The 25,660-nt window shown below is 44.2% G+C and overlaps 1 protein-coding gene across 1 annotated transcript in view; it reads left to right on the plus strand.

Annotated features, from left to right (window-relative positions):
* The first annotated feature begins 981 nt into the window (after window positions 1–981).
* CPED1 (cadherin like and PC-esterase domain containing 1) overlaps window positions 982–25,660 on the plus strand; it is a 244,549-nt gene continuing 219,870 nt past the window's right edge. Inside the window, exon 1 of the mRNA XM_072146984.1 lies at window positions 982–1,669. Within this exon, the coding sequence (XP_072003085.1) occupies window positions 1,457–1,669 (213 nt within the window). The 5' untranslated portion in view covers window positions 982–1,456. The remainder of the gene's footprint in view (window positions 1,670–25,660) is intronic.

Genomic DNA, 25,660 nt, shown 5'->3' on the forward strand with positions numbered 1-25,660 from the left:
GGCCAGCGCCAATTAATGGCGCGCTGGCCCTTTAAATTTGGAGAAGGTGCCGCGCGCGCGCCCTAGCAGTCGGGGACGCGCGCGCACAGCGGAGGGGAGCGAGCCAGGAGCCGGGACGGGTAAGATGCGCTGGCGGCGCGCTGGCGGGGGCAGGGTGGCACGGGTGAGCCTTCGACCCGCGATGTGGGTCGCGGGACCACCCGTGACAATACCGTGTAGTCTTCTCTCATGTTTATTGCTCACATATCCTGCAGTCTGTATCCTGAAGAAGTTATCCAGTCTCTGCTATATAGTGCAGGTATGTGCTACTCTATGAGTGAGTAACTGTGCTTTTTCCTCTTGCTCTGGCTTGTGCTGAGCTCTGAACCAGCGATCCATATGTTATGGCTGTGTGCGCTCATAATGTGTTATACATTGTAAGAGATATCTCTGACGTACAATATGTATATAACCTGTTGTCTGAAGCACATGAATGGGCACATTTTTATTTTCTTATTTTTAGCTTTATTGTTATGTTCATAAAGAATACAAGTACTGTACTTACGGAAATAAACATGTCCTCTTTAACTTGAATCATTCTAAATATATATCTCATTTATACATATATTTATTTTTTTAAGGAATTCTTTATTTAGCAAACTCAATAATGACAATTTAAACTTCTTTGCAAAAACGTTAAAAAAGTCAGGAAAAAGCTGCCGCTGAGTAACTGCAACAGTAATCCAAACAGCAATGCAGCAGTATTATCCAGACACCAGTCCTCTTTTCCTTTGAGCATGTGCAGGTTTATATTGGAAACATCTGGACTTAATTTTGGAGTAGAATAATAATAAAACAATGCTCGATTTAAAGCATGAAAGCGTGTGACTAGTTAGCAAATTCTTTCCTCACTGAGTTGTGGATGAACCCTAAACTACATTATTATTATGCTGTAGTTCCTGTGCTGGAGCAACCCCACCCATAAAGAAAGCAACTCTTTCATTTATGATGCTTGTGGTCCAAGAGCTCAGATGTGTGTATGTGCAGTGTTTGTATTCATTCGGAGCAGTGCATACATCAGCAGCCCATCAGGGGATAGACGAGAACGTCCTGCTAGCAGGCAGAGAGAGGACTTTGGAAGTAAACCTAACATTTTTACTAAGCTGAAGACAGAAAGTAAACTTTGCCTCGCTCAGCTATTTTTATTCCTACTGTAACATGGATACAGATATGAAGCCCATCTGCTTTTAAACCTTGGAATAATGAAGGACACTGAACAAACTGGTCACATACTCAATGAGGTTCAAAGAGATTGGAATACTTTATAAAGAAAAGGAAAGTTTTGGTGGGTCAAGTTTCTGACAAACTTCCTAGACACAGTGAAGATGGACGCAGGGTTCTGATTATGGGGATCTATACTTGGTCACGTCACAATGTTGTGTAGAAGAGGTCTAAGAAAGGTGGTGGAGTAGAGGACATGGGCTGGAGACGCAGGTATTGCCCTAGTCCTTTATTTATAGCTTTCCTTGTGGCATTATGTGTCTTCTATCAGTGCCTGTCTCTATTTTGGAAAAGCACACCATGGACCAAGGAAATAAACATTAGGAGAAGTTTGGGTCTCCTGGATGTAGCAGCAAAGAACAAGAAATGCCTTAATACCTGGAATAACGTAGTCGCAAAGATAAAAGAAGTGAGTTTATTTAATTTACACTTTAAGCTGCTACAATGTATTTCTTGCTACAATAAACTGTTTAGTGAGGGAGAGATGTGTGTTATATTGCTACAGATGTTACAGGCTATTATTTCACATGCTATAAATGAACTGCTTGTTGTGGTACAAACATTGTCCCCTACATTGTCCTATTGTCAGCCTTATTAATTTAAAGGGAACCTGTCAGCAGTAAAGGTCATTTTTACATGATGGCAGGACGCCCCCGGAAAGCTCTAGAATTATTTAGATGCACGGCAAATGCATTGTTTTAATCAACATGCCAGAGGCTGTTGGAACCTGTCATCATGTAAAAATGACCTTCCTGATGAGGGGTTGCCTTTAAGTGAGGTTGAGCTCTAATAGCAGACACTTCCCATACACAGGAGAGCTACATTATTGTTATTAATTATTAGTTTATCTGTAACCCTGGACAACCCTCTTGAAATAACATAGGTCATTTTGGAAACATTTACTTATTGAATGTATTTAAATGAATGAAGAAAAATTTTAATTCATGAAGGTATGTCCATATAGTGCTGAGATGCTGAGATGCTCTTTTTCTGCAGTGTTTCTGCTGAAAATCCAGGGGAGAAAAAGCTGCTAAACTGGTGTGTTTTGAATTTCATTGTGGAAATGAGACCAATGTGGCTCACAATCTAATCAACCTACCAGTATGTTTTGGAGTGTGTGAGGAAACAGGAGGACCCAGAGGAAACCCATGCAAACACAATAAAAACATTTATTTAAAAACATCTTATTCACATTGGTGCTACTGCAAAATGGTGTACATTTCCACAGTGTTCCATTCTAGTGTGGACCCTTAGAATGGGTAGTTTCAAGAAGTCTCAGCACAGTGGAGCAAGGGAAATCCAATGTTGGGCATTTGTGCCAGGGTGGGTCAATGATACAGATTGAGCACCCAGTAGCATCCGATGACTGGTGTATAGCACAGTAAATGTATTGCCCCCTAAGGTTCCATATCCATTGCGAGTTATTATTTTTGGCCCCAAAAGAAATCTGGGGAATTCTGCTTAGTAAATTTCTCCTATAGTGTAAATCCTGACAAAAGGAGACATATTCAGGTTTGTACACATAAGCTGTGAATATGTCAATGATCACTGTCTTAAATACTGCTTATCACTGTTCAGCTCCTCAACCAGTGTGTCCTTAATAAACTGATTAGAATATTTAACACTATGCATTGGGCTCCTAATAAATAGGTGCAGTGATATCTAATGTGCATGACAGAAATTATACAGTTATTAAGATTTATATGGGGGAGACTTATCAGAAGTGCCTGATAGCAGAACTGTTCTAGTTGCTCATGGCAACCACTCAGAGCTCAGCTTTCAGTTTCTCACAGCAGTTTTATAAATGAAAGCTGAGCTTTGATTGGTTACCATGAGCAACTGGAACAGTTCTGCTCTCAGACCCCTCTGATAAATCTCCCCCACAAACTACAGATAATGGTAGTAATAAATATATTTAAAAAGATAGATAAGACCAAGATCATGGGAAAACCTGTAGGGCTAAATCTTCAAATACATTCTCAATATCAATGAAATAAGAACATACTTCTACATGGTACTACAGCTAAATGGTACTAACACGGGTATATATACACAGGCAGATCAGTGAAAATCACAAAATAGGTATAGAATTGTAACGTAGCAATTAAAATAACATGCTAAAAGCCAAGATGATTGCACTTATAACCAAGTGTATCCAAAAATGATATCAACGCCTGTAAAATGTAAAGCATTCAATAAATATCCATGTAAGGGCCACTCAGAGTGACAGTAGGTGTCAGGGTGGGAGAAAAGTATCCTTGCGTATAAGATTTGTAGTCTTGGCTTCAAACAGGTGATCATCTGCCTGGAGGGTAGGCCTTGGACTCTCCTGGACTACTGCCTAAAGGAGTAGCACGCAAATGGTATATATGGTCTAAAGGCCTGAACCACTGCATTATAAGAAGATAGGAATACAGTAGAACTTTGTGAAGAGAAATTATGTAGTTAATGTATTTTTAATTTTAATTTGTTATAAATAAATATTTAAAAGGTGTAAAGACATTTTTTTGGTATTGAATTGCTGGCATATTCAATAATATTAAAAAGTAAAAGGCATCTTAGGAGTGTAATATAGCAGCTGTAATCACTAGACCAACCTGTATGTTTCCTATACAAAGTACAAAGCATTTTTAAGAATCCCCTCCTGTAGCTGATATCAGCAGGGAGGGAGTAAAGGGCTACTGTAATTCAAGCATCCTATTTTATTACCTAATATTGGAACCATATACGTATGGTTTGAGCTGATGTCATGTGTTCATAAGAAGAATCCAACCATAGTCAGAAGATTTATGGTCTGATCCAGGGCAACCAAAAATGGAAAACCTCAGGTTGGAAATATATCTGTGAAATGCTGTATTTTTAAGTTATTTTGTTATCCTGAGTATATTTAAGAATCTTGTCTTTGTGGGAATACCCCTTTAATAAAATACCTTTTTATTTATTAACAATTTAGTCATTCACTTATTTTCTTCTGTGCTCTGCCAGGTTGTTTATGTAAAGAACATTTATATTCTTGCTATTAACTATGATAGACTCTACTTGTATTAACTGCATGTGCTCATCTGTGTCCATCAACTTTTATTGGCTCCATTGCCTTTCTAAAAACGCATGAACAAGAATCAAAGCATGTTTATTAAAAAATGCAAAGTGCAGAGGTATTGTATGAGAAGTAAACATTGGAAATACAATACAGTGTCACTGATGCCCCTGCTACTCATGTTCCGGGTCGCAGGCGCACCCATGTGACACCCTGTGCCCCCAGACCTCGGCAGCTTTTCTCACCTTGCCACTCTCCAGAGACAGTGTCCTCACCTCCTAGGGAGAGTTCGCGCTGGCCGCCTAAGATTTAAAGGGCCAGCGCACCAATGATTGGCGTTGGACCGCCTTCTCACTTAAATTCCCGACCCCTTCCTGTGTCCGCTGTCAAATCTTTGTGCCTCCTGCCTCTGAGAGAGCTTGTTCCCTATTCCTTGTGCTCGTGTTGTGAATTCCTGTTGTGACCCCGGTTCTGTCCCTGACCACCCTCCTTTGCTGCCTGCCGTAACCTTCTGCTACATCCCTGACTCTGATCCCCTGCTGCCTGTCCAGACCTCCTCCCTTTTCCAGACTATGATACTGCTCTACGACTCTGTACTTCACCATGGTGGTACCAAGCCGCAACAAGTCCAACCTGCTTTGCGGCGGGCTCACGTGAAAATCAGGCACCACTTAGACTCCACTCCCTGGTGTTGGCTTACGTCATTGTCCACGGTGGTACAGTGGGTCCGCTACCACTGATCCTGACATACAGTAAAATACATATACTCACATGGGCCTTAACTAAACCACATCCATGAATACAAGAGCAAAAGTGCAGTTTTTGGGTAAAATCTCAAGATATCATTGACTTTTATTGGAAAAAGGATCCCTTTAACTCCGCACCAACCTTTAATAATAGTATGTGAAATGTTGACTGCCGCTGTTTGGAGAGGGCTCTGTGGCTAAAGCCCTCTCTATACAAGGTGGGTGTATATATTGCACCCACCATATTGACTTAGATTTTCGCTCCCCGTGATGCCATCCGTGAGCGATAATCTGTCTCCATGACAGCCTCGGGTTTTCGTAAGACTTGAGGCTGTATGATTTTTGGTCATTTGTTACAATGTACCAGTGGCACTTTGTAATAAATGAGTAGTAAAATCTCAAAATACTGCCATACTGTAGTATGGCAATATATGGTAGCATCAATCAGAAAACTTAAAGTTAAAGTACCCTAGGGAGCCTGAAGTATAGTAAAAAAAAATAAAAGTAAATAAAAAAAACCAAAATCACCCCTTTTCCCTCGAATTGAACTATAAATAAACAGTAAAAATCATAAACGTTAGCTGTTGTCCCGTAACGGTTATACCCGTCATTTAACCCTTGTAGCGGGGACAGTTTTAATGTGACAAAGTCCAGAGACACAGACAGGCTTGACAGCAGAAATGCGGTTTCCTTGCGGCTTTTATTGGCAGCCAAAACAATGCAGCTTTACAGGCAAGTAAAATAAAACAAAGCGGGGAAACAAAAACGGGCTCGTCTGAGCACTACCTGTACATCGGTAAGTCCCTCTCTAGCAAAACAGCGTACTCACAGCAGCTAGTGACACATGGCTGGCAAGCCTTCCAGAGCAATGTCTCTCACACAGAGCTCCAGCCCAGTATGCCGCTCTGGGATAAAACCCCTTCTCCCAGCTGCACTTGGTAATTAGGGCTGTGCAGTCTCTGGTCAGTGCATTAACCCTTTACCGCAGGTATGGAAGTAACCTGAAAGGAATATATACACCATCTATTACCTTTCCAGCCGCTGTCCTACATACCCTCCCCCTCTGCTCAGACCTGTGGGGAGGAGCACTTTGTGCCCCTAGAGAGTGGACACGGGACAACGCATCAGCATTACCTTGCTTAGACCCTGGGCGGTGTTCCACATAGAACTTATAGTCCTGCAAGGCTAAAAACCACCTGGTTACCCTGGCATTTTTCCCTTTATTCTGAGCCATCCATTTTAAGGGAGAATGATCCGTCACCAACCTGAACTGTCTCCCTAGCAGGTAATATCTTAGGGACTCAATGGCCCACTTAAGTGCAAGACATTCCCTCTCTATGATGGCATAATTCTTTTCTGCAGAGGACAATTTCCTACTCAGATAAACAACAGGATGTTCTTCTCCATTGACTATCTGTGAGAGGACAGCTCCCAAGCCGACATTAGAAGCATCTGCCTGGACCACAAATTATTCTCTGAAATTTGGGGCTATCAACACTGGCCTTTTGCACAACATCTCCTTTAACTGTTGGAACGCTTTGTCTGCCTTCTCATCCCACTTAACCATAGCAGATTTTGACCCTTTGGTAAGGTCTGTGAGGGGTGCTGCAATTGTGGCAAAGTTTGGCACAAACCTTCTATAATACCCGGCTAGTCCTAAAAAAGCCTTTACCTGCTTTTTTGAAACAGGTTTAGGCCAATTTCTTATAGCCTCAACCTTATCCATTTGGGGCTTAATGACACCTCGCCCAATGGCATATCCCAAATATCTGGCTTCCTCCAGGGCTATGGCACATTTTTTTGGGTTAGCTGTCAAGCCCGCCTCTCGAATGGAGTTTAACACCCTTTGGACCTTTTTTAAATGCGACTCCCAGTCTGGGCTAAAAATAACCACATCGTCCAAATATGCAGACGCATACTCCTTGTGAGGCTGTAAAATAAGGTCCATCAATCTTTGAAATGTAGCCGGCGCACCATGCAGGCCAAAGGGGAGAACTACATATTGGAAATGACCATCAAGCGTGGAAAATGCTGTTTTCTCCTTCGCCGCTTCAGTAAGTGGCACTTGCCAATAGCCTTTGGTCAGATCCAAAGTAGTAATATATTTTGCCGGGCCTAATCTTTCAATCAGTTCGTCTACTCGTGGCATAGGGTAGGCGTCAAATTTTGAAACTTCATTTAACTTTCTAAAGTCATTGCAGAACCTAAGACTGCCATCAGGTTTGGGAATCAGAACTATGGGGCTTGACCAACCACTTTTGGACTTCTCTATAACCCCCAAAGACAACATTTTTCCCACCTCCTCTGAAATAGTCTGTCTTTGAGCCTCTGGTACCCTATAAGGTCTCAACCTTACCTTTTGGCCTGGCTCTGTCACTATGTCATGCTGTATGACATTGGTCCGCCCTGGCAGGTCAGAAAAAGTCTCTCTATTTCTCTGTAGGAACTCCTTGACCTCCTGTACCTGTACTGCAGACAAGGCTTCTAATATGTGGACTGCTGGTAGTTCATGACTAGGTGAATCTCTAGGCCAACTTCCAGCAGTCAGCACCTCTCTGTCTTTCCAAGGCTTAAGCAAGTTCACATGGTAAATTTGTAGTGGCTTTCTTTTCCCTGGTTGATGCACCCTATAGTTTACCTCACTTAGTTTTTCCCGAATCTCATAGGGGCCTTGCCACTTTGCCAAAAATTTGCTTTCAACTGTTGGCACAAGCACTAACACACGGTCACCGGGTTGAAAGGACCTGACTTTTGCAGACTTATTGTACACCCTAGCTTGAGCTTCTTGAGCCTGCAACATGTGCTCTTTCACAATGGGCATTATGGCGGCCATCCTTTCCTGCATTTCACTCACATGTTCAATAAGGCTACGGTGTGGTGTGCGTTCCTGTTCCCAGGTATCCTTGGCTATATCCAATAGCCCCCTGGGGTGTCTACCGTATAACAATTCAAACGGGGAAAACCCTGTGGATGCCTGTGGCACCTCCCTTATAGAGAACATCAAGTAGGGCAAAAGGCGGTCCCAGTTTTTCCCATCTTTGTCAATTACCTTCCGGAGCATCCCCTTTAAGGTTCTATTAAACCTTTCTACCAGACCGTCCGTCTGTGGATGATATACAGACGTACGTAATTGGGCAATATTTAGGAGATGACACAGCTCTTTGGTGACCTTTGACATAAACGGTGTCCCTTGGTCGGTTAGTATCTCTTTAGGGATCCCTGTTCGAGTGAACATTTGGAATAGTTCCCTTGCTATTGCTTTTGAAGAGGTGTTTCTGAGTGGGATGGCCTCGGGATAACGTGTGGCATAGTCAAGTATAACCAAAATATGCTGGTGCCCCCTGGCAGACTTAGGAAGGGGCCCAACCAAATCCATAGCTATGCGCTCAAAGGGTATTTCAATTATGGGTAGCGGAATCAGCGGACTACGGAAGTGTGGTCTAGGGGTGTGTATTTGACACTCTGGGCAAGACTGGCAGAAGTCCTCTATTGCCTTATAGATACCGGGCCAAAAGAACCTCCGCTCTATACGTTCCCTGGTCTTTTCTGTCCCCAGGTGCCCACCCAGTACATGTGAATGGCCCAGCTCCAATACCAAGCGTATGTGGGACTGTGGTACCACAAGTTGCTCCACAACCTCAGAGTCGGTTTTCTTAACTCTATACAGCAAATCATTATTTACCATAAAATGTGGATACACCAACTCTCTACCTGGTTCTTGGGAAACACCATTGAACACCTTTACATTCTTCCAGGCATTAGCTAGGTTGGGGTCCCTCAACTGTTCTGTACCAAAGTTTCCCTTTGCAATTTGTAGGGCAGAGAACTCAGTCTCAGGCGAAGTTTCCTCTGAGTCTCCAGCGAGGACCTCTAAAGGAAAGTTCTCCATTTCCCTTGATGCTTCTGTCACCGTGTTTGAAAGTTTACACAGATTTTTCACATTTTGATTTGACCTACACACCTTAGCTTGCTTATTTTCCCACAGGTTCCAAAACAGAGGAAAATCACACCCCAGTATGACTTGGTGCATCAAGTCTTTAACCACGCCCACTTCATGCCTCACTGACCCACATGGAGTCTCCAGTTTCACCAAGGCTGTGGGATAGTCTTTTGAATCACCATGTATACACACCACCCCCATCCAACGGGTCTGAACTTGGTCAGGGTCGACCAGGCTGGCATGCAACAAAGTCACTAGACTTCCCGAGTCCAGCAGGGCCATCACATGACGCCCTCCAATCTTGACTGGGCACACTTGCCGCTCACTTACAATGTCTTTTTGGGCAGCATACGAGGGCCTTGCAAAATAAGACCTGCGCCTGCCCAAATCGCAGTCCATGGGTTCAGTTAGTTCTGGACAACTTGCAGCAACATGTCCTAAACCACCGCAACGCCAGCAAACTATCTGTGCCCGAGCACCAGGCACCGTGTCCCTTCGGGGATTTGATAGTCTTTTGGCTTGGCCCTCTGAGGGGACACCACCCTCTTTAACAGACAGTCTCATCCCTTTAACAATAGGAACAGTCTTACCACTGGATGTTTTTCTTTTGTTCCCAGGGTTACGCACATCCTGCAGGTACTCTTCTGTAGCTGTGAACCTCTCAACTGCAGAAACCAAATCATCAATGCTTTTAGGATTCGTATATCCAATGCCGCGCTGCATCCTCACTGGTAGGGCGCGGATGAAACGATCAGAGACCACACGGTCCACAATCTGGTCTGTGGAGAGGGCTTCCGGCTGCAACCACTTGTTGGTGAGATTGTAGAGGTCATACATCTGAGACCGTACAGGCTTGTCAGGATCATATTCCCAGTTGTAGACACGCTGGGCTCGGACAGCCAAGGTAACCCCTAGCCTAGCCAGGATTTCCCCTTTCAGCTTTGCATAAACTTTTGCATCCTGCACTTGCAGGTCAAAGTAGGCTTTTTGGGGTTCTCCTGACAAAAATGGGGCCAACACATCCGCCCACTGGTCCTGGGGTAGACTCTCTCTCTCGGCAATCCTTTCAAAGGTACCCAGATACGCCTCAATGTCATCTTCCGGAGTCATCTTTCTTAGCGTCTTTTGCACCAAATGGCGTGGCATAGACTGCAATGCTGGAGCTGTCACTTGTCTCTCAGCCAAGACTTGTAACTGCTGCTGGAGGGACTGGTTCAGCTGCTGTTGCTCTCTCACCGATGTCTGGTGCATCTTTACCGCTTCCTCATGCACTTGTCGCTGCAGAGCGTTTGCTTGTTGGAGGTTGATGTTGGACTGCACCAGCTGCTTTATAAGCTCCTCCATGTTTAGTCAGGCCCTTGTCTGTTGCAACCGTCCCTTTAAGAGTACTGTCTCTTTAAGAAACTGCCCGCATCCTCCACCAAGATGTAGCGGGGACAGTTTTAATGTGACAAAGTCCAGAGACACAGACAGGCTTGACAGCAGAAATGCGGTTTCCTTGCGGCTTTTATTGGCAGCCAAAACAATGCAGCTTTACAGGCAAGTAAAATAAAACAAAGCGGGGAAACAAAAACGGGCTCGTCTGAGCACTACCTGTACATCGGTAAGTCCCTCTCTAGCAAAACAGCGTACTCACAGCAGCTAGTGACACATGGCTGGCAAGCCTTCCAGAGCAATGTCTCTCACACAGAGCTCCAGCCCAGTATGCCGCTCTGGGATAAAACCCCTTCTCCCAGCTGCACTTGGTAATTAGGGCTGTGCAGTCTCTGGTCAGTGCATTAACCCTTTACCCCAGGTATGGAAGTAACCTGAAAGGAATATATACACCATCTATTACCTTTCCAGCCGCTGTCCTTCACCCTGTAATGAAAAATAGCGCCCAATTTCTTGCCACTGGGCAACATATAAAACATTTTATATAAGCTGATCATACATCCCCCAAATGATAACAATGAAAATGTCATTTCATCTTGCAAACAATGACACCACACACAACTCTACACACCGAAGTATGGAAAAGTAACTTGCATCAAAAAATTGCAAAATTAAGATTTTTTTTGGTACAGAAGATTTGATTTTTTTTTAATGCATTTAAACACATTACAACTAGAGATGAGCGAGCACTAAAATGCTCGGGTACTCGTTATTCGAGACGAACTTTTCCCGATGCTCGAGTGCTCGTTTCGAGTAACGAGCCCCATTGAAGTCAATGGGAGACTCGAGCATTTTTCAAGGGGACCAAGGCTCTGCACAAGGAAGCTTGGCCAAACACCTGGGAACCTCAGAAAAGGATGGAAACACCACGGAAATGGACAGGAAACAGCAGGGGCAGCATGCATGGATGCCTCTGAGGCTGCTTAAATGCACCATTATGCCAAAATTATGGGCAACAGCATGGCCATGACAGAGTGACAGAATGAAGCTAGATAGCATCTAAAACATCCAATAATTGACCCTGACACTATAGGGGACGGCATGCAGAGGCAGCGGCAGCAGCGGAAGGCTAGAGAGTGGCATGGCGACATACCCTAAATGGACTCAGGCTTCAAACCAATGGGTAGCAGAGAGGAACCAAAGGAGGTGAGCAAGAAGCGCTCAAATAATATCGGTACATGATAAAAGTTTGCCAGTATATTTTGTGGATTACACAGCAGGGTGGCGACAAAGTTAACATGGAAGCCATGAAAACAATCCAAAATTCTGCCTGACACAGCTCGTTTGATAAGGGGACCATGTATGGAGGCAGTGAACTAGTAGTAGATTAAAGGTGCTGCAGTTAAAACTATGTTAGTTGTTTCTTGGCATGGAGCTGGCGCTCCGCTGCCAGGCGAGCTTTCGCCAATCCAAGCCCCTGTCTCTAGGCTACTCCCCAAACAGCACTTCTAAGAACCTTTTGTATAAGATCAAGTGTAGTAGCGTTCTTATAAGTTTAGGATATGGCGGGTGAGGGGAATGTAAACAGATGCGCAAGAAGCGCTGAAATAATATCCGTAAATGGTAAAAGTTTGCCAGTATATTTTGTGGATTACACAGCAGGGTGGCGACAAAGTTAACAAGTTTGTTGTGGAAGCCATGAAAACAACCCAAAATTCAGCCTGACACAGCACGTTTGATAAGGCGGGCATGTATGGAGGCAGTGAACTAGTAGTAGATTAAAGGTGCTGCAGTTAAAACTATGTTAGTTGGTTCTTGGCATGGAGCTGGCGCTCCGCTGCCAGGCGAGCTTTCGCCAATCCAAGCCCCTGTCTCTAGGCTACTCCCCAAACAGCACTTCTAAGAACCTTTTGTATAAGATCAAGTGTAGTAGCGTTCTTATAAGTTTGGGATATGGCGGGTGAGGGGAATGTAAACAGATGCGCAAGAAGCGCTGAAATAATATCCGTAAATGGTAAAAGTTTGCCAGTGTATTTTGTGGATAACACAGCAGGGTGGCGACAAAGTTAACAACTTTGATGTGGAATCCATGAAAACAACCCAAATTTCGGCCTGACAAACCTCGTTTGATAAAGGGACGATGTATGGAGGCAGCTATATGGACGACTTTTGGAGGTAGCAATGGAGACAACGTGTGGAGGCTGCTATGGAGACAATTCAATTTGGATAGTGCCTGTATGTGGCAGTCCAAAAAATTTTTCAAACCAGAGGAGCAGGTAGGTGGCCCTCCAGAAAAATGGAATAGATTGAGTGCCTGTATGTGGCAGTCCAAAAAAGTTTTTAAACCAGAGGAGCAGGTAGGTGGCCCTCCAGAAAAATGGAATAGATTGAGTGCCTGTATGTGGCAGTCCAAAAAAGTTTTTAAACCAGAGGAGCAGGTAGGTGGCCCTCCAGAAAAATGGAATAGATTGAGTGCCTGTATGTGGCAGTCCAAAAAAGTTTTTAAACCAGAGGAGCAGGTAGGTGGCCCTCCAGAAAAATGGAATAGATTGAGTGCCTGTATGTGGCAGTCCAAAAAAGTTTTTAAACCAGAGGAGCAGGTAAGTGGCCCTCCAGAAAAATGGAATAGATTGAGTGCCTGTATGTGGCAGTCCAAAACATTTTTCAAACCAGAGGAGCAGGTAGGTGGAGCTCCAGAAAAATTGAATAGATTGAGTGCCTGTATGTGGCACTCCCAAAAATTGTTTAAAACAGAGGACCGGGTCGGTGGCCCTCCAGAAAAATTAAATGCATAAAGTACTATAGGTAGAGCCAGTGGGCCCTGTCAAAAAATAGCCAGTTTCCTCTGCTTTACTGTACAAAGAGCAGGAGAAGGAGGAAAATGAGGAGGAGGAGGAGGAGTGGATAAATTATTCAGGTTGAGCTTCCTTCACCTGCTGGAGATTGGAAATTAGGAGAAATCCATGCTTTATTCATCTTGATAAGCGTCAGCCTGTCAGCGCTGTCAGTCGACAGGCGTGTACGCTTATCGTGATGATGCCACCAGCTGCACTGAAAACCCGCTCGGACAAGACGCTAGCGGCAGGGCAGGCAAGAACCTCCAAGGCGTACAGCGCCAGTTCGTGCCACATGTCCAGCTTTGAAACCCAGTAGTTGTAGGGAGCTGTGTGATCATTTAGGACGATGGTATGGTCAGCTACGTACTCCCTCACCATCTTTCTGTAAAGATCAGCCCTACTCTGCCGAGACTGGGGACAGGTGACAGTGTCTTGCTGGGACATAAAGCTGGCAAAAGCCTTGTAAAGCGTACCCTTGCCAGTGCTGGACAAGCTGCCTGCTCGCCTACTCTCCCTCGCTACTTGTCCCGCAGAACTACGCACTCTGCCGCTAGCGCTGCCAGAAGGGAAATACTGTTTCAGCTTGTGCACCAGGGCCTGCTGGTATTCATGCATTCTCACACTCCTTTCCTCTCCAGGGATGAGAGTGGAAAGATTTTGCTTGTAACGTGGGAACAGGAGAATGAACACCCAGTAATCGGTGCTGGAATAAATTCTTTGAACGCGAGGGTCACGGGATAGGCAGCCTAGCATGAAATCTGCCATATGCGCCAGAGTACCAACGCGTAAGAATTCGCTCCCCTCACTGGCCTGACTGTCCATTTCCTCCTCCTCCAACTCCTCCAATTCCTCTTCTTCTGCCCATACACGCTCAACAGTGAAGGACTCAACAATGGTCCCCTCTTGTGTCTCGCCAACATTCTCCTCCTCTTCCTCCTCCACCTCCACCTCCTCCGATATGCGCTGAGAAACAGACCTAAGGGTGCTTTGGCTATCAACAAGGGAATCTTCTTCCCCCGTCTCTTGTGAGGAGCGCAAAGCTTCCGACTTCATGCTGACCAGAGAGTTTTTCAACAGGCCAAGCAGCGGGATGGTGAGGCTGATGATGGCGGCATCGCCACTGACCATCTGTGTTGACTCCTCAAAGTTACTCAGCACCTGACAGATATCAGACATCCACGTCCACTCCTCATTGTAGACTTGAGGAAGCTGACTGACCTGACTACCAGTTCTGGTGGAAGTTGACATCTGGCAGTCTACAATCGCTCGGCGCTGCTGGTAAACTCTGGATAACATGGTCAGTGTTGAATTCCACCTCGTGGGCACGTCGCACAACAGTCGGTGAGCGGGCAGTTGGAGGCGGCGCAGCGCTGCCCTGAGAGTGGCAGCATCTGTGCTGGACTCCCTGAAATGCGCACAGATGCGGCGCACCTTCGTGAGCAAATCAGACAGATTGGGGTATGTCTTGAGGAAACGCTGAACTATCAGATTTAACACATGGGCCAGGCATGGCACATGTGTCAGTCTGCCGAGTTGCAGAGCCGCCACCAGGTTACGGCCGTTGTCACACACAACCATGCCTGGCTTCAGGTTCAGCGGTGCCAGCCACAGATCAGTCTGCGCCGTGATGCCCTGTAATAGTTCTTGGGCGGTGTGCCTTTTATCGCCTAGGCTCAGCAGTTTGAGCACCGCCTGCTGTCGCTTAGCGACGGCACTGCTGCTGTGCCTAGAGCTACCGACTGATGGCGCCATGCCCACGGATGGTCGTTCGGAGGAGGAGGTGGAGGAGGGGTGGGAGGAGGAGGAGGCATAGTAGGCCTTAAACACCTGGACCGAGGTAGGCCCCACAATCCTCGGCGTCGGCAGTATATGACCAGCCGCAGGGTCACACTCGGTCCCAGCCTCCACCAAGTTAACCCAATGTGCCGTCAGAGATATATAGTGGCCCTGCCCGGCAGCACTCGTCCACGTGTCCGTGGTCAGGTGGACCTTGTCAGAAACGGCGTTGGTCAGGGCACGGATTATGTTGTCTGACACGTGCTGGTGCAGGGCTGGGACGGCACATCGGGAAAAGTAGTGGCGGCTGGGGACCGAATACCGAGGGGCGGCCGCCGCCATGAGGCTGCGAAAGGCCTCGGTCTCTACTAGCCTATAGGGCAGCATCTCCAGGCTTAGCAATCTGGAGATGTGCACATTAAGGGCTTGGGCGTGCGGGTGGGTTGCACTATATTTGCGTTTCCGCTCCAGCGTCTGGGGTATGGAGAGCTGAACGCTGGTGGTTGCTGTGGAGGATCGTGGAGGCGACGATGGGGTTTTTGTGGCAGGGTCCTGGGCAGGGGGCTGACTATCAGCTGACACAGGGGAAGGAGCAGTGGTGTGCACGGCTGGAGGTGAACGCGCTTGTTGCCACTGAGTGGGGTGTTTAGCATTCATATGCCTGCGCATACTGGTGGTAGTTAAGCTAGTAGTGGTGGAACCCCTGCTGATCCTGGTTTGGCAAATGTGGCACACCACAGTCCGTCGGTCATCCGGTGTTTCCTTAAAGAACCTCCAGACTTCTGAAAATCTAGCCCTCGCCGCAGGAGCCCTCGCCACGGGAGCTTCACTAGTTGACACATTTGGCGCTGATGCACCAGCTCTGGCCCTGCCTCTCCGTCTGGCCCCACCACTGCCTCTTCCAACCTGTTCTGGTCGAGGACTCTCCTCCGTCTCAGAAGCACTGTGTTCACCCGGCCTCTCAACCCAGCTTGGGTCTGTCACCTCATCATCCTCCGATCCCTCAGTCTGCTCCCCCCTCGGACTTCCTGCCCTGACAACAACTTCCCCACTGTCTGACAACCGTGTCTCCTCATCGTCGGACACCTCTTTACACACTTCTTCCAGTACGTCAACAAGGTCATCATCACCCACAGACTGCGACTGGTGGAAAACCTGGGCATCGGAAAATTGCAACCGGACAAGTGGTTTGTGACTGTGGGAAGGGTCCAGAAAACAGTTCCTCAGAGTATGCCGGTTCAAATGGCAAATTTTGCTGGGAGGGGGCAGACTGGGGGGGAGGAGGCTGAGGTGCAGGAGCTGGAGGAGTGCCGATTTCGGTGACATGGGTGGACTGCGTGGAAGACTGACTGGTGGACAAATTGCTCGAAGCATTGTCGGCAATCCACGACATCACCTGTTCGCACTGTTCTGGCCTCAACAGTGCTCTACCACGAGTCCCAGTAACTTCAGACATGAACCTAGGGAGTGTAGCTCTGCGGCGTTCCCCTGCTCCCTCATAAGCAGGTGGTGTCTCACCCCGCCCAGGACCACGGCCTCTGACCCCTGCAGTAGTTGGACGCCCACGTCCCCGCCCTCGTCCTCTACCCCTAGCCCTCGGGTTAAACATTTTGAAAATGAGAGTTATAACTTGAATTTTTTTTTTAACTTTTTTTTTTTGTTTTTGTTTTTTTTTTGTGTTTTTTAGTTTTTAAAACCAAACGATGCTATCCTATTGCTATGGCTATTTTCTAGCCAAGTATGAAAGCACACTGCTATGCCAGATGAGATGATGCTGAGTTATGAAAAAAAAAAACGTAAAATAAAAAAGGAAATGGCAGACTGTGCCTAATTGAAATACAACCCCGGGCCCTAATAAATTTTCCCACTTCGGTCTTAGCGATGGATATGTGCGTCACTAAAACACAGTGGTCGCAAGTCTGACTCCAAATTGCTCACAATTTACTAGTAGATGCACTGCAACAACTACAGCCACCAGCAGATCAACCAGAAATCAAATATATATAACGCTACTGTAGGCGTAATTAAGCCGTTTGTATTCTCCTATGGCTATTTTCTAGCCAAGTATTACAGCACACTACTATGCCAGATGAGATGACGCTGAGTTATGAAAAAAATAAACGTAAAATAAAAAAGGAAATGGCAGACTGTGCCTAATTGAAATACAACCCCGGGCCCTAATAAATTTTCCCACTTCGGTCTTTGCGATGGATATGTGCGTCACTAAAACACAGTGGTCGCAAGTCTGACTCCAAATTGCTCACAATTTACTAGTAGATGCACTGCAACAACTACAGCCACCAGCAGATCAACCAGAAATCAAATATATATAACGCTTTTGTAGGCGTAATTAAGCCGTTTGTATTCTCCTATGGCTATTTTCTAGCCAAGTATTACAGCACACTACTATGCCAGATGAGATGACGCTGAGTTATGAAAAAAATAAACGTAAAATAAAAAAGGAAATGGCAGACTGTGCCTAATTGAAATACAACCCCGGGCCCTAATAAATTTTCCCACTTCGGTCTTTGCGATGGATATGTGCGTTACTAAAACACAGTGGTCGCAAGTCTGACTCCAAATTGCTCACAATTTACTAGTAGATGCACTGCAACAACTACAGCCACCAGCAGATCAACCAGAAATCAAATATATATAACGCTACTGTAGGCGTAATTAAGCCGTTTGTATTCTCCTATGGCTATTTTCTAGCCAAGTATTACAGCACACTACTATGCCAGATGAGATGACGCTGAGTTATGAAAAAAATAAACGTAAAATAAAAAAGGAAATGGCAGACTGTGCCTAATTGAAATACAACCCCGGGCCCTAATAAATTTTCCCACTTCGGTCTTTGCGATGGATATGTGCGTCACTAAAACACAGTGGTCGCAAGTCTGACTCCAAATTGCTCACAATTTACTAGTAGATGCACTGCAACAACTACAGCCACCAGCAGATCAACCAGAAATCAAATATATATAACGCTACTGTAGGCGTAATTAAGCCGTTTGTATTCTCCTATGGCTATTTTCTAGCCAAGTATTACAGCACACTACTATGCCAGATGAGATGACGCTGAGTTATGAAAAAAATAAACGTAAAATAAAAAAGGAAATGGCAGACTGTGCCTAATTGAAATACAACCCCGGGCCCTAATAAATTTTCCCACTTCGGTCTTTGCGATGGATATGTGCGTCACTAAAACACAGTGGTCGCAAGTCTGACTCCAAATTGCTCACAATTTACTAGTAGATGCACTGCAACAACTACAGCCACCAGCAGATCAACCAGAAATCAAATATATATAACGCTACTGTAGGCGTAATTAAGCCGTTTGTATTCTCCTATGGCTATTTTCTAGCCAAGTATTACAGCACACTACTATGCCAGATGAGATGACGCTGAGTAATGAAAAAAATAAACGTAAAATAAAAAAGGAAATGGCAGACTGTGCCTAATTGAAATACAACCCCGGGCCCTAATAAATTTTCCCACTTCGGTCTTTGCGATGGATATGTGCGTCACTAAAACACAGTGGTCGCAAGTCTGACTCCAAATTGCTCACAATTTACTAGTAGATGCACTGCAACAACTACAGCCACCAGCAGATCAACCAGAAATCAAATATATATAACGCTACTGTAGGCGTAATTAAGCCGTTTGTATTCTCCTATGGCTATTTTCTAGCCAAGTATTACAGCACACTACTATGCCAGATGAGATGACACTGAGTTATTAAAACAATAAACGTAAAATAAAAAGAAACTGGCAGACTGTGCCTAATTCTACTCAAACCCCTAATAAATTTTCCCACTTTGGTGTTTGAGGTGGATATGTGTGTCACTAAGAGCTAAACACAACGGTAGCAAGTCCCCCTGCAAATTCCTCACAATATGGTACTAGCTGCAAATAAAAAAAAAAAAAAATTATAACGTTATTGTAGCACTAAGAAGGGCTGTTGGGTTCTTTTAGAATCACTCCTGCCTAACAGTAAGCTAATAGAACACCCTAACGCTTTCCCTGACCAGCAGCAGCTCTCTCCCTAGCGGCATCCAGACAGAGAATGATCCGAGCAGCGCGGGCAGCGGCTAGTCTATCCCAGGGTCACCTGATCTGGCCAGCCAACCACTGCTATCTACGTGTAAGGGTACCACGTCATGCTGGGTGGAGTGCAGAGTCTCCTGGCTTGTGATTGGCTCTGTTTCTGGCCGCCAAAAAGCAAAACGGCGGGAGCTGCCATTTTCTCGAGCGGGCGAAATACTCGTCCGAGCAACGAGCAGTTACGAGTACGCTAATGCTCGATCGAGCATCAAGCTCGGACGAGTATGTTCGCTCATCTCTAATTACAACCTATGTACCAGAAAGTATTGAGCAAAATAAATAAGATATTCAAATTACGGAAAAAAGTCAAGGAAAAAAAATGTGAACTCACCTTCTGACGCTCCCTGGCATCCATTGCAGCTCCGACATCGGGTCCTGGTCCGTCACCGTCTTCGTGGCGCCAGCCACATCGGCACACACTATTATGTCAGCTTGCGGCTGACATCATGGTGCCTCCGACGGACCTGGGAGGGGCTGGCAGGCTATATACTCGAGGTGGCAGGCAGGCTATATACTTGAGGGGGTAGGCAGGCAGCCTATATACTCCAGGGGGCTGGCAGGCTATATACTCCAGGGAGCTGGCAGGCTACATACTCCAGGGGGCTGGCAGGCTTTATACTTGATGGGGCTGGCTATATACTCCAGGGGGCTGGCTATATACTGGGGGGCTGTGACCAATACATTTCCTACCCTCGGCTTATAATCGAGTCAATAGGTTTTTTCCGTTTTTTTTGTGTCAAAATTAGGGGTCTCGGCTTATTCCCAGGTATACTCAAGTGCCCCTGCTATACTCAAGTATATACGGGTATATTAAAATCTGTGCATGCCTTACAGATGTAAAAGTGTTTTGCCACTAATAGAACATATAGAATGCTGGATAAGGAGTAAGGGATAATTCAGGTCAGACACTGTAGTCAATAAGTATAAGCATGAAAAACATGTCAACAGAGTAACAGCAAAGACCAAAAGTATAATGACCATACCAACAGAGTAGGCATACACCGCACAGCCCCGACAAGTGTTTCGCCTATGGCTTTCTGAAGGGGAGTGTCTGGTGTTAGTATGCTGGAGAATATAAGCACAGATCCACCAATAACATAAAGGATATAATTAAAAATAGATCCAATACATATGCACGATTTCAACCTGGTGGAAGTGACACCCGACGTCCAGAAGCAGCGAAGAAATCGTGAGAACGCAGGCCAAAAGGTGTCCGATGTATCGCTATATCAAGGTCATGTGAGCGAAATGAGTCACGGACATCGCCGGGACCTGTCATAGTCCCGGCATATAGAGAGGGATGCGTCTAAGTAAGATAGAGAGTCATAGAAGCCAAGGTAATAGTACAAATACCTATACCCATCAGGTTAGTGTTCCATAAAGGTAACATAATAATCATATATTGTATATAGATGGCACCATAAAGTACCTATTTAAAAGTCAACCTTAAAAAGAAAATATACAAAATATACAATATTTTCTTTTCTTTTTAAGGTTGACATTTAAATAGGTACTTTATGGTGCCATCTATATACAACATATGATTATTTATGGTACACTAACATGATGGGTATAGGTATTTCTATTATTGGTATGGTCATTATACTTTTTGTCTTTGCTGTTACTCCATATCTAGCATCCTATATGTTCTATTAGTGGTAAACCACTTTTACATCTGTAAGGCATGCACTGATTTTAATATAAGACTTTGTTTCCATTGTTCTGCTTTTTTTATTTAACTATATGTATAGTAAAATGTATTGTCTTATACTCGTAATTTGAATATCTTCTTTATTTTCTCAATACTTTCTGGTACATAATTATGTGAGCAGGGGATAAGTTTGCATCTTATGCAGTGCCCATATCCCCTGCTTTGTTATCTTTTTTTGGGTTTACATTACAACCTATATAAATATAGTATCTCCTATGAACGCACCATCCCAAAGTATAAAGATGACACGTCATTTGTGGCGCACAGGGAAAGCCGGAAAAACCAAGCCCGCAAGAAAAGGGCGCAATTGCATTTTTTCACCAATTTCACTGCATTTGTAATTTTATTCCTGTTTCCCAATATACTGCATGGAATATTAAATACTGTAACTGCGTAGTGCAATTTTTTTTACACAGAAAACAAGCCCTCACACATCTCTTTACATGGAAAAATAAAAAGTTAGAGATTTTTTGAATGTGGGAAGTGAAAAATTAAAATAAGTTTAGAAATATAAGGCTTGAAAATAAGACCTAGTTATTGCTACAGCTCCCCCATGCACTACAAGCAGCTGTCTGGACAAGAAGTGCTCATTGAAGCAAAGTGATAGGCATGAGAGATTGGGGGCAATGATTCCTATAGAATTGGAAACACTTAAAAATTCAGCATGAAATTCAGAATTTGGAGAGCTATAAGGATGTTAGAGACGTTGTTAACATAAATTGCTTTTTGTTAATACATTCAGAGATTGGTAAATGTATAATCTATTGTACATAGAAATAGCGTCACAAGACTGCTGATGTATGTGATGTCCACAATTTATGCATAAATATATGGATTTTTTTTGTTCAACAATTAATTTAAATTCTTGACATCCCCTGAAAATAAGATTTACAGGCAGTCCCCGGGTTACGTACAAGATAGGGTCCGGAGGTTTGTTCTTAAGTTGAATTTGTATGTAAGTCGAAACTGTATATTTTATAATTGTAGATCCAGACAAAAAAAAATTTGACCCCAGTGACAATTGGAGTTTAAACATTTTTTGCTGTACTGGGACCAATGATTATCAATAAAGCTTCATTACAGACACCTTACAGCTGATTATTGCAGCCTGGGACTATAGTAAAGAATTCAGAAAGCTTCAACAGAGGTCAGAGGGGTCTGTCTGTAACTATGGGTTGTCTGTAAGTCGGGTGTCCTTAAGTAGGGGACCACCTGTAGTGACTATGAGCAAAAATTTATATAAGACATATTTTTGGGGTGAACACGTTTGTCATTTTTACATGTCGAATATTTCTGGATGTGACAATATTGACATAAAAAAAGGTAATTTTTTTTTAATTCAGTGCTGGGATTCCTCTGACAGTCTGAGAGTTTCATTACACATAGTTAAAGCTTCTGTATTTAGCTACATTTTTGGCGGTAGAGCATATTTGCTAATGCTCACTAGTGTGGGGTCAGTAACCTTGCAGCTGACAAACCACAATTTGAAATCAAAGTACTTATAATGAGTTATAGCTAGCATGCTTATACTCTATTTTTATGTCCTATTAAAACTAGAAGATTTTATGTCCTATAGTTCAGGGTTAAAAATATTGGCTGAAAAAGGAAATGTCAATTATAATAATTCAGAAAACTCCTTTTTGCTGCTTACATGGTCATTTTTTAATAAATCTCATAAGAGTAAAGTGCTCAATTCTCCCCATATTGGCTGTTATCCTTCCTTATCCTTCCTTTCTAATATTTTTGTTCACTCTAAAATTTTATTCAACTTTATTAAGTCTATCTTGCAAACAGCAAGACAGAAGTTCACTGAGCTGTCATGTTAAATAGAAACTGAATTAAGGAGGGAGAGGGGGAGCAGAAAAGTCAGCTTCTTGACCGCCTATCTCTAACCTGGAGGCCACAAGCAGATAAGAGCCAGGGCTCTCTTGTCTCGCCTCACAGGTTTTTAGTGTGTTTATTGCCGTCCTGTTGTAAATAAGATGTCCCTGTATTTATCAATCTGTTGTGTTAAAGCTTTTTTAACCGCCTAACGTTCTGCTTCCGAGCGCTACTGGCGAATTCTTCCATGTCCCTGACTGAGTGGGGCGTGGTGGGGTTGTGTCGGCTGGCCCCCTTATGAATATGGCCGACTGCCAGGTGACCTGTAAGACGATCCAACCTCTTATTTGGTAAGAGGTCGGATCGATTAAAGCTATGCTAGCACACACAAATTGTAATAAAAATTGAATAAAAATAAAGGGTCTGGGGACAGGATTAGGGGGAACATATTTGGTGGGGATATTTTCCGGGGGTGACAGCTCCTCTTTAAATAAAAATAAATTAATAAATTAATAAAAATGCCCATAAGCCCATAAATATATAAAGAGACATATAACGCAAAAAAAAGTCTAAATCATAACACAAACCCCACATATATAGTATCATCGCATCTGTAATGACACATAGATTTAAAAAATATCATTATTGAACCCGCTTAAAGAACACTGTATAAAAAAAATGTTTAAAAACCCACCAAAAATTATGATATTTACAAATTTTATCCCATATGCAATAAAAAGTGATAAAAAAAACATATGTAATGATATTCGCTATTCACTATATCACTATTCACTGATAGGACTCACCGTTCCCATGAGCATGGCCTCTCCACTGTCTGTGCCTGCGCCACATCACTCCATGAACCAAAAGTTTTACCCGTCACTTCCTGGTGATCGGCCATGGCCTTCATAATGGGTTGTCACAGCAACCAAATAAGCTTGCATGCGAAATAGTGTCGCAACCGCGGTTCAATGCTTTTGTGGATACAGCTGGGGATTCTGGCGCACGGACACAATGACAAGCGACAAAACTTGGTCACAGATGCATTCGCACGGTGCTCACCAGAGATCTATACAGAACGCTAACTCTCCATCTATAGGTGTTACATAGGTAGAGATAGTCATTGGATAAGAGTAGCTCCTTTAGCCAGAAGCAACTGCACCTATACATGGGATATACAGGCTAAATAAAAACATCAACCATATTGTATACTTTATGCTGTTAATACTATTTACAGTATTTACAAGAGGGGTTTACTATACACATTTATGGTTCAAAGGTATGAGACAGGAATATTAGCCACCCGGAGAGGCCGATCACCACATAACACGTCACTGTATGTCATGCTATAATCAGGCTCTAGATAATGAAACACATTGAGATTAGCAGGATACTCATCTCTTCTTGAGCATTAGATGAAGCAGGCGTACCGTAACTGTAAATTAAGACCCCTAGGTGTTACACTGTTCAACCACCTTGCCTCTCTCTGCAACACCCTTCGGTCCCAATCCCCTCCCCACTGTGGGAATGGCACTAATTCAATTCCTTTAAATTTCAAAACGGCAGCTTGTCCGTTATGCATGCCATGTATATGGCATGCAATGGGGGTGTCACGATTATTTTCAATGTCTCCTATATGGTCCCCGATCATCCTCCAAAATTCCTGTATGGTTTTCCCCATGTATTCTAGACCACAGATGCACACTTTATACACTACACCCTTCGACCTGCAGTTTATAAAGTCCCTAATTACATATGACCTGTTGGTATTGTTCTCAACAAAAGTTTTTCCTGTCATCAGATAGGGACATGCTATGCATCCACTGCACCTAAAACAGCCGGATATTTTGCAATCCAGTCAATCCCGGGGCTGTGTTGTGACTGTGTACAACCTTGTCATGTATTGATCTACCCTGTCGGAAAGTGACCAGTGGTCTTTCTCTCACTATGTCCTCTAGATCCGGGTCCATACAGAGAATTGGCCAGTGTTTGGTTAAAATCTCCTTGGCAAATCTTTGCCCCATTATTAAAGGTGGTAATCAGTCTTCTTGTCTTTGTGGGGTTAACCGGTCCGTCTGATTTGGTGGCCAACAGTTCCTGTGTCTCTTTGCCCAACACATACTGGACTGCTGATCGTAAGCAGCGATCTGGATAGCCTCTCTCTCTGAACCTACATCTCAGATCATCTGAGAATGTTTTATGGTCTTTATTGTTGCTTCAATTTTATCTCTTGACATGTATTGGCCCTTCGGGATACCTCTGCGTAAGCACATTGGGTGATTACTCTCCCAATGCAACAGTGCATTTGTAGATGTAGGTTTCCTAAATACTGCGGTTTGTAGTAAATCTCTGGAGTCTTTTGTAATCATGAAACGGTAGATGATCCTGATTGATCTCGCATGTAAAGTGTAGGCCAATGTTGTTACTATACAGTCCCTTTACAAAAGCTCCACCTTCTTTAGACCCTCTGGTGGAGAGTCACCAAAGATCACCATCTTCTCCCACAATCCCAGGAGCAATTTGGCCTTTGTGGTAGCACACGCGCTCCCCATTGCTGTGCCCCTGAGCTGATGGTAGAATTTACGATCAAACAGGAAAAAATTGTGTGTAAGAGAAAATCTTAACAGTTCCTCAACGAAGGAGTTATGGGTGTTAAGCTGTCTGCCTCTTGTTGAGAGTAAGAATTCAACCCCCTCTATTCCCTTGTTATCAGGGATAGAGGAGTATAGGGCCTCCAGATCTATACTCCCCATGCAGACTTCACGGTCCACATGCAATCCCGCATTGTGTTTTAACAAGTCTGTAGTGTCCTTGATGTAAGAGGGTAAAGTCAGAACAAAGGGTTTAAGGATTTTATCAACATAGACGGCAATGTTCTGCCAATATTTCTCACCTCCCTGAGATATACAAGTACAGCTATGCCCCCTAATAATGATGTCTCTTGTATAGACGCCTTCATTGATCTGGTTGAACGAGATCTTAGACTTTAAACCACCAATAAGACTAAATTCAATCTGTCCAAAAAGAGATGACAGCCCTCAAAGATCTAGAGAA

This window comes from Engystomops pustulosus, chromosome 4 (genome assembly GCF_040894005.1).
Source record: "Engystomops pustulosus chromosome 4, aEngPut4.maternal, whole genome shotgun sequence".
Classification (NCBI taxonomy): Eukaryota; Metazoa; Chordata; class Amphibia; order Anura; family Leptodactylidae; genus Engystomops; species Engystomops pustulosus.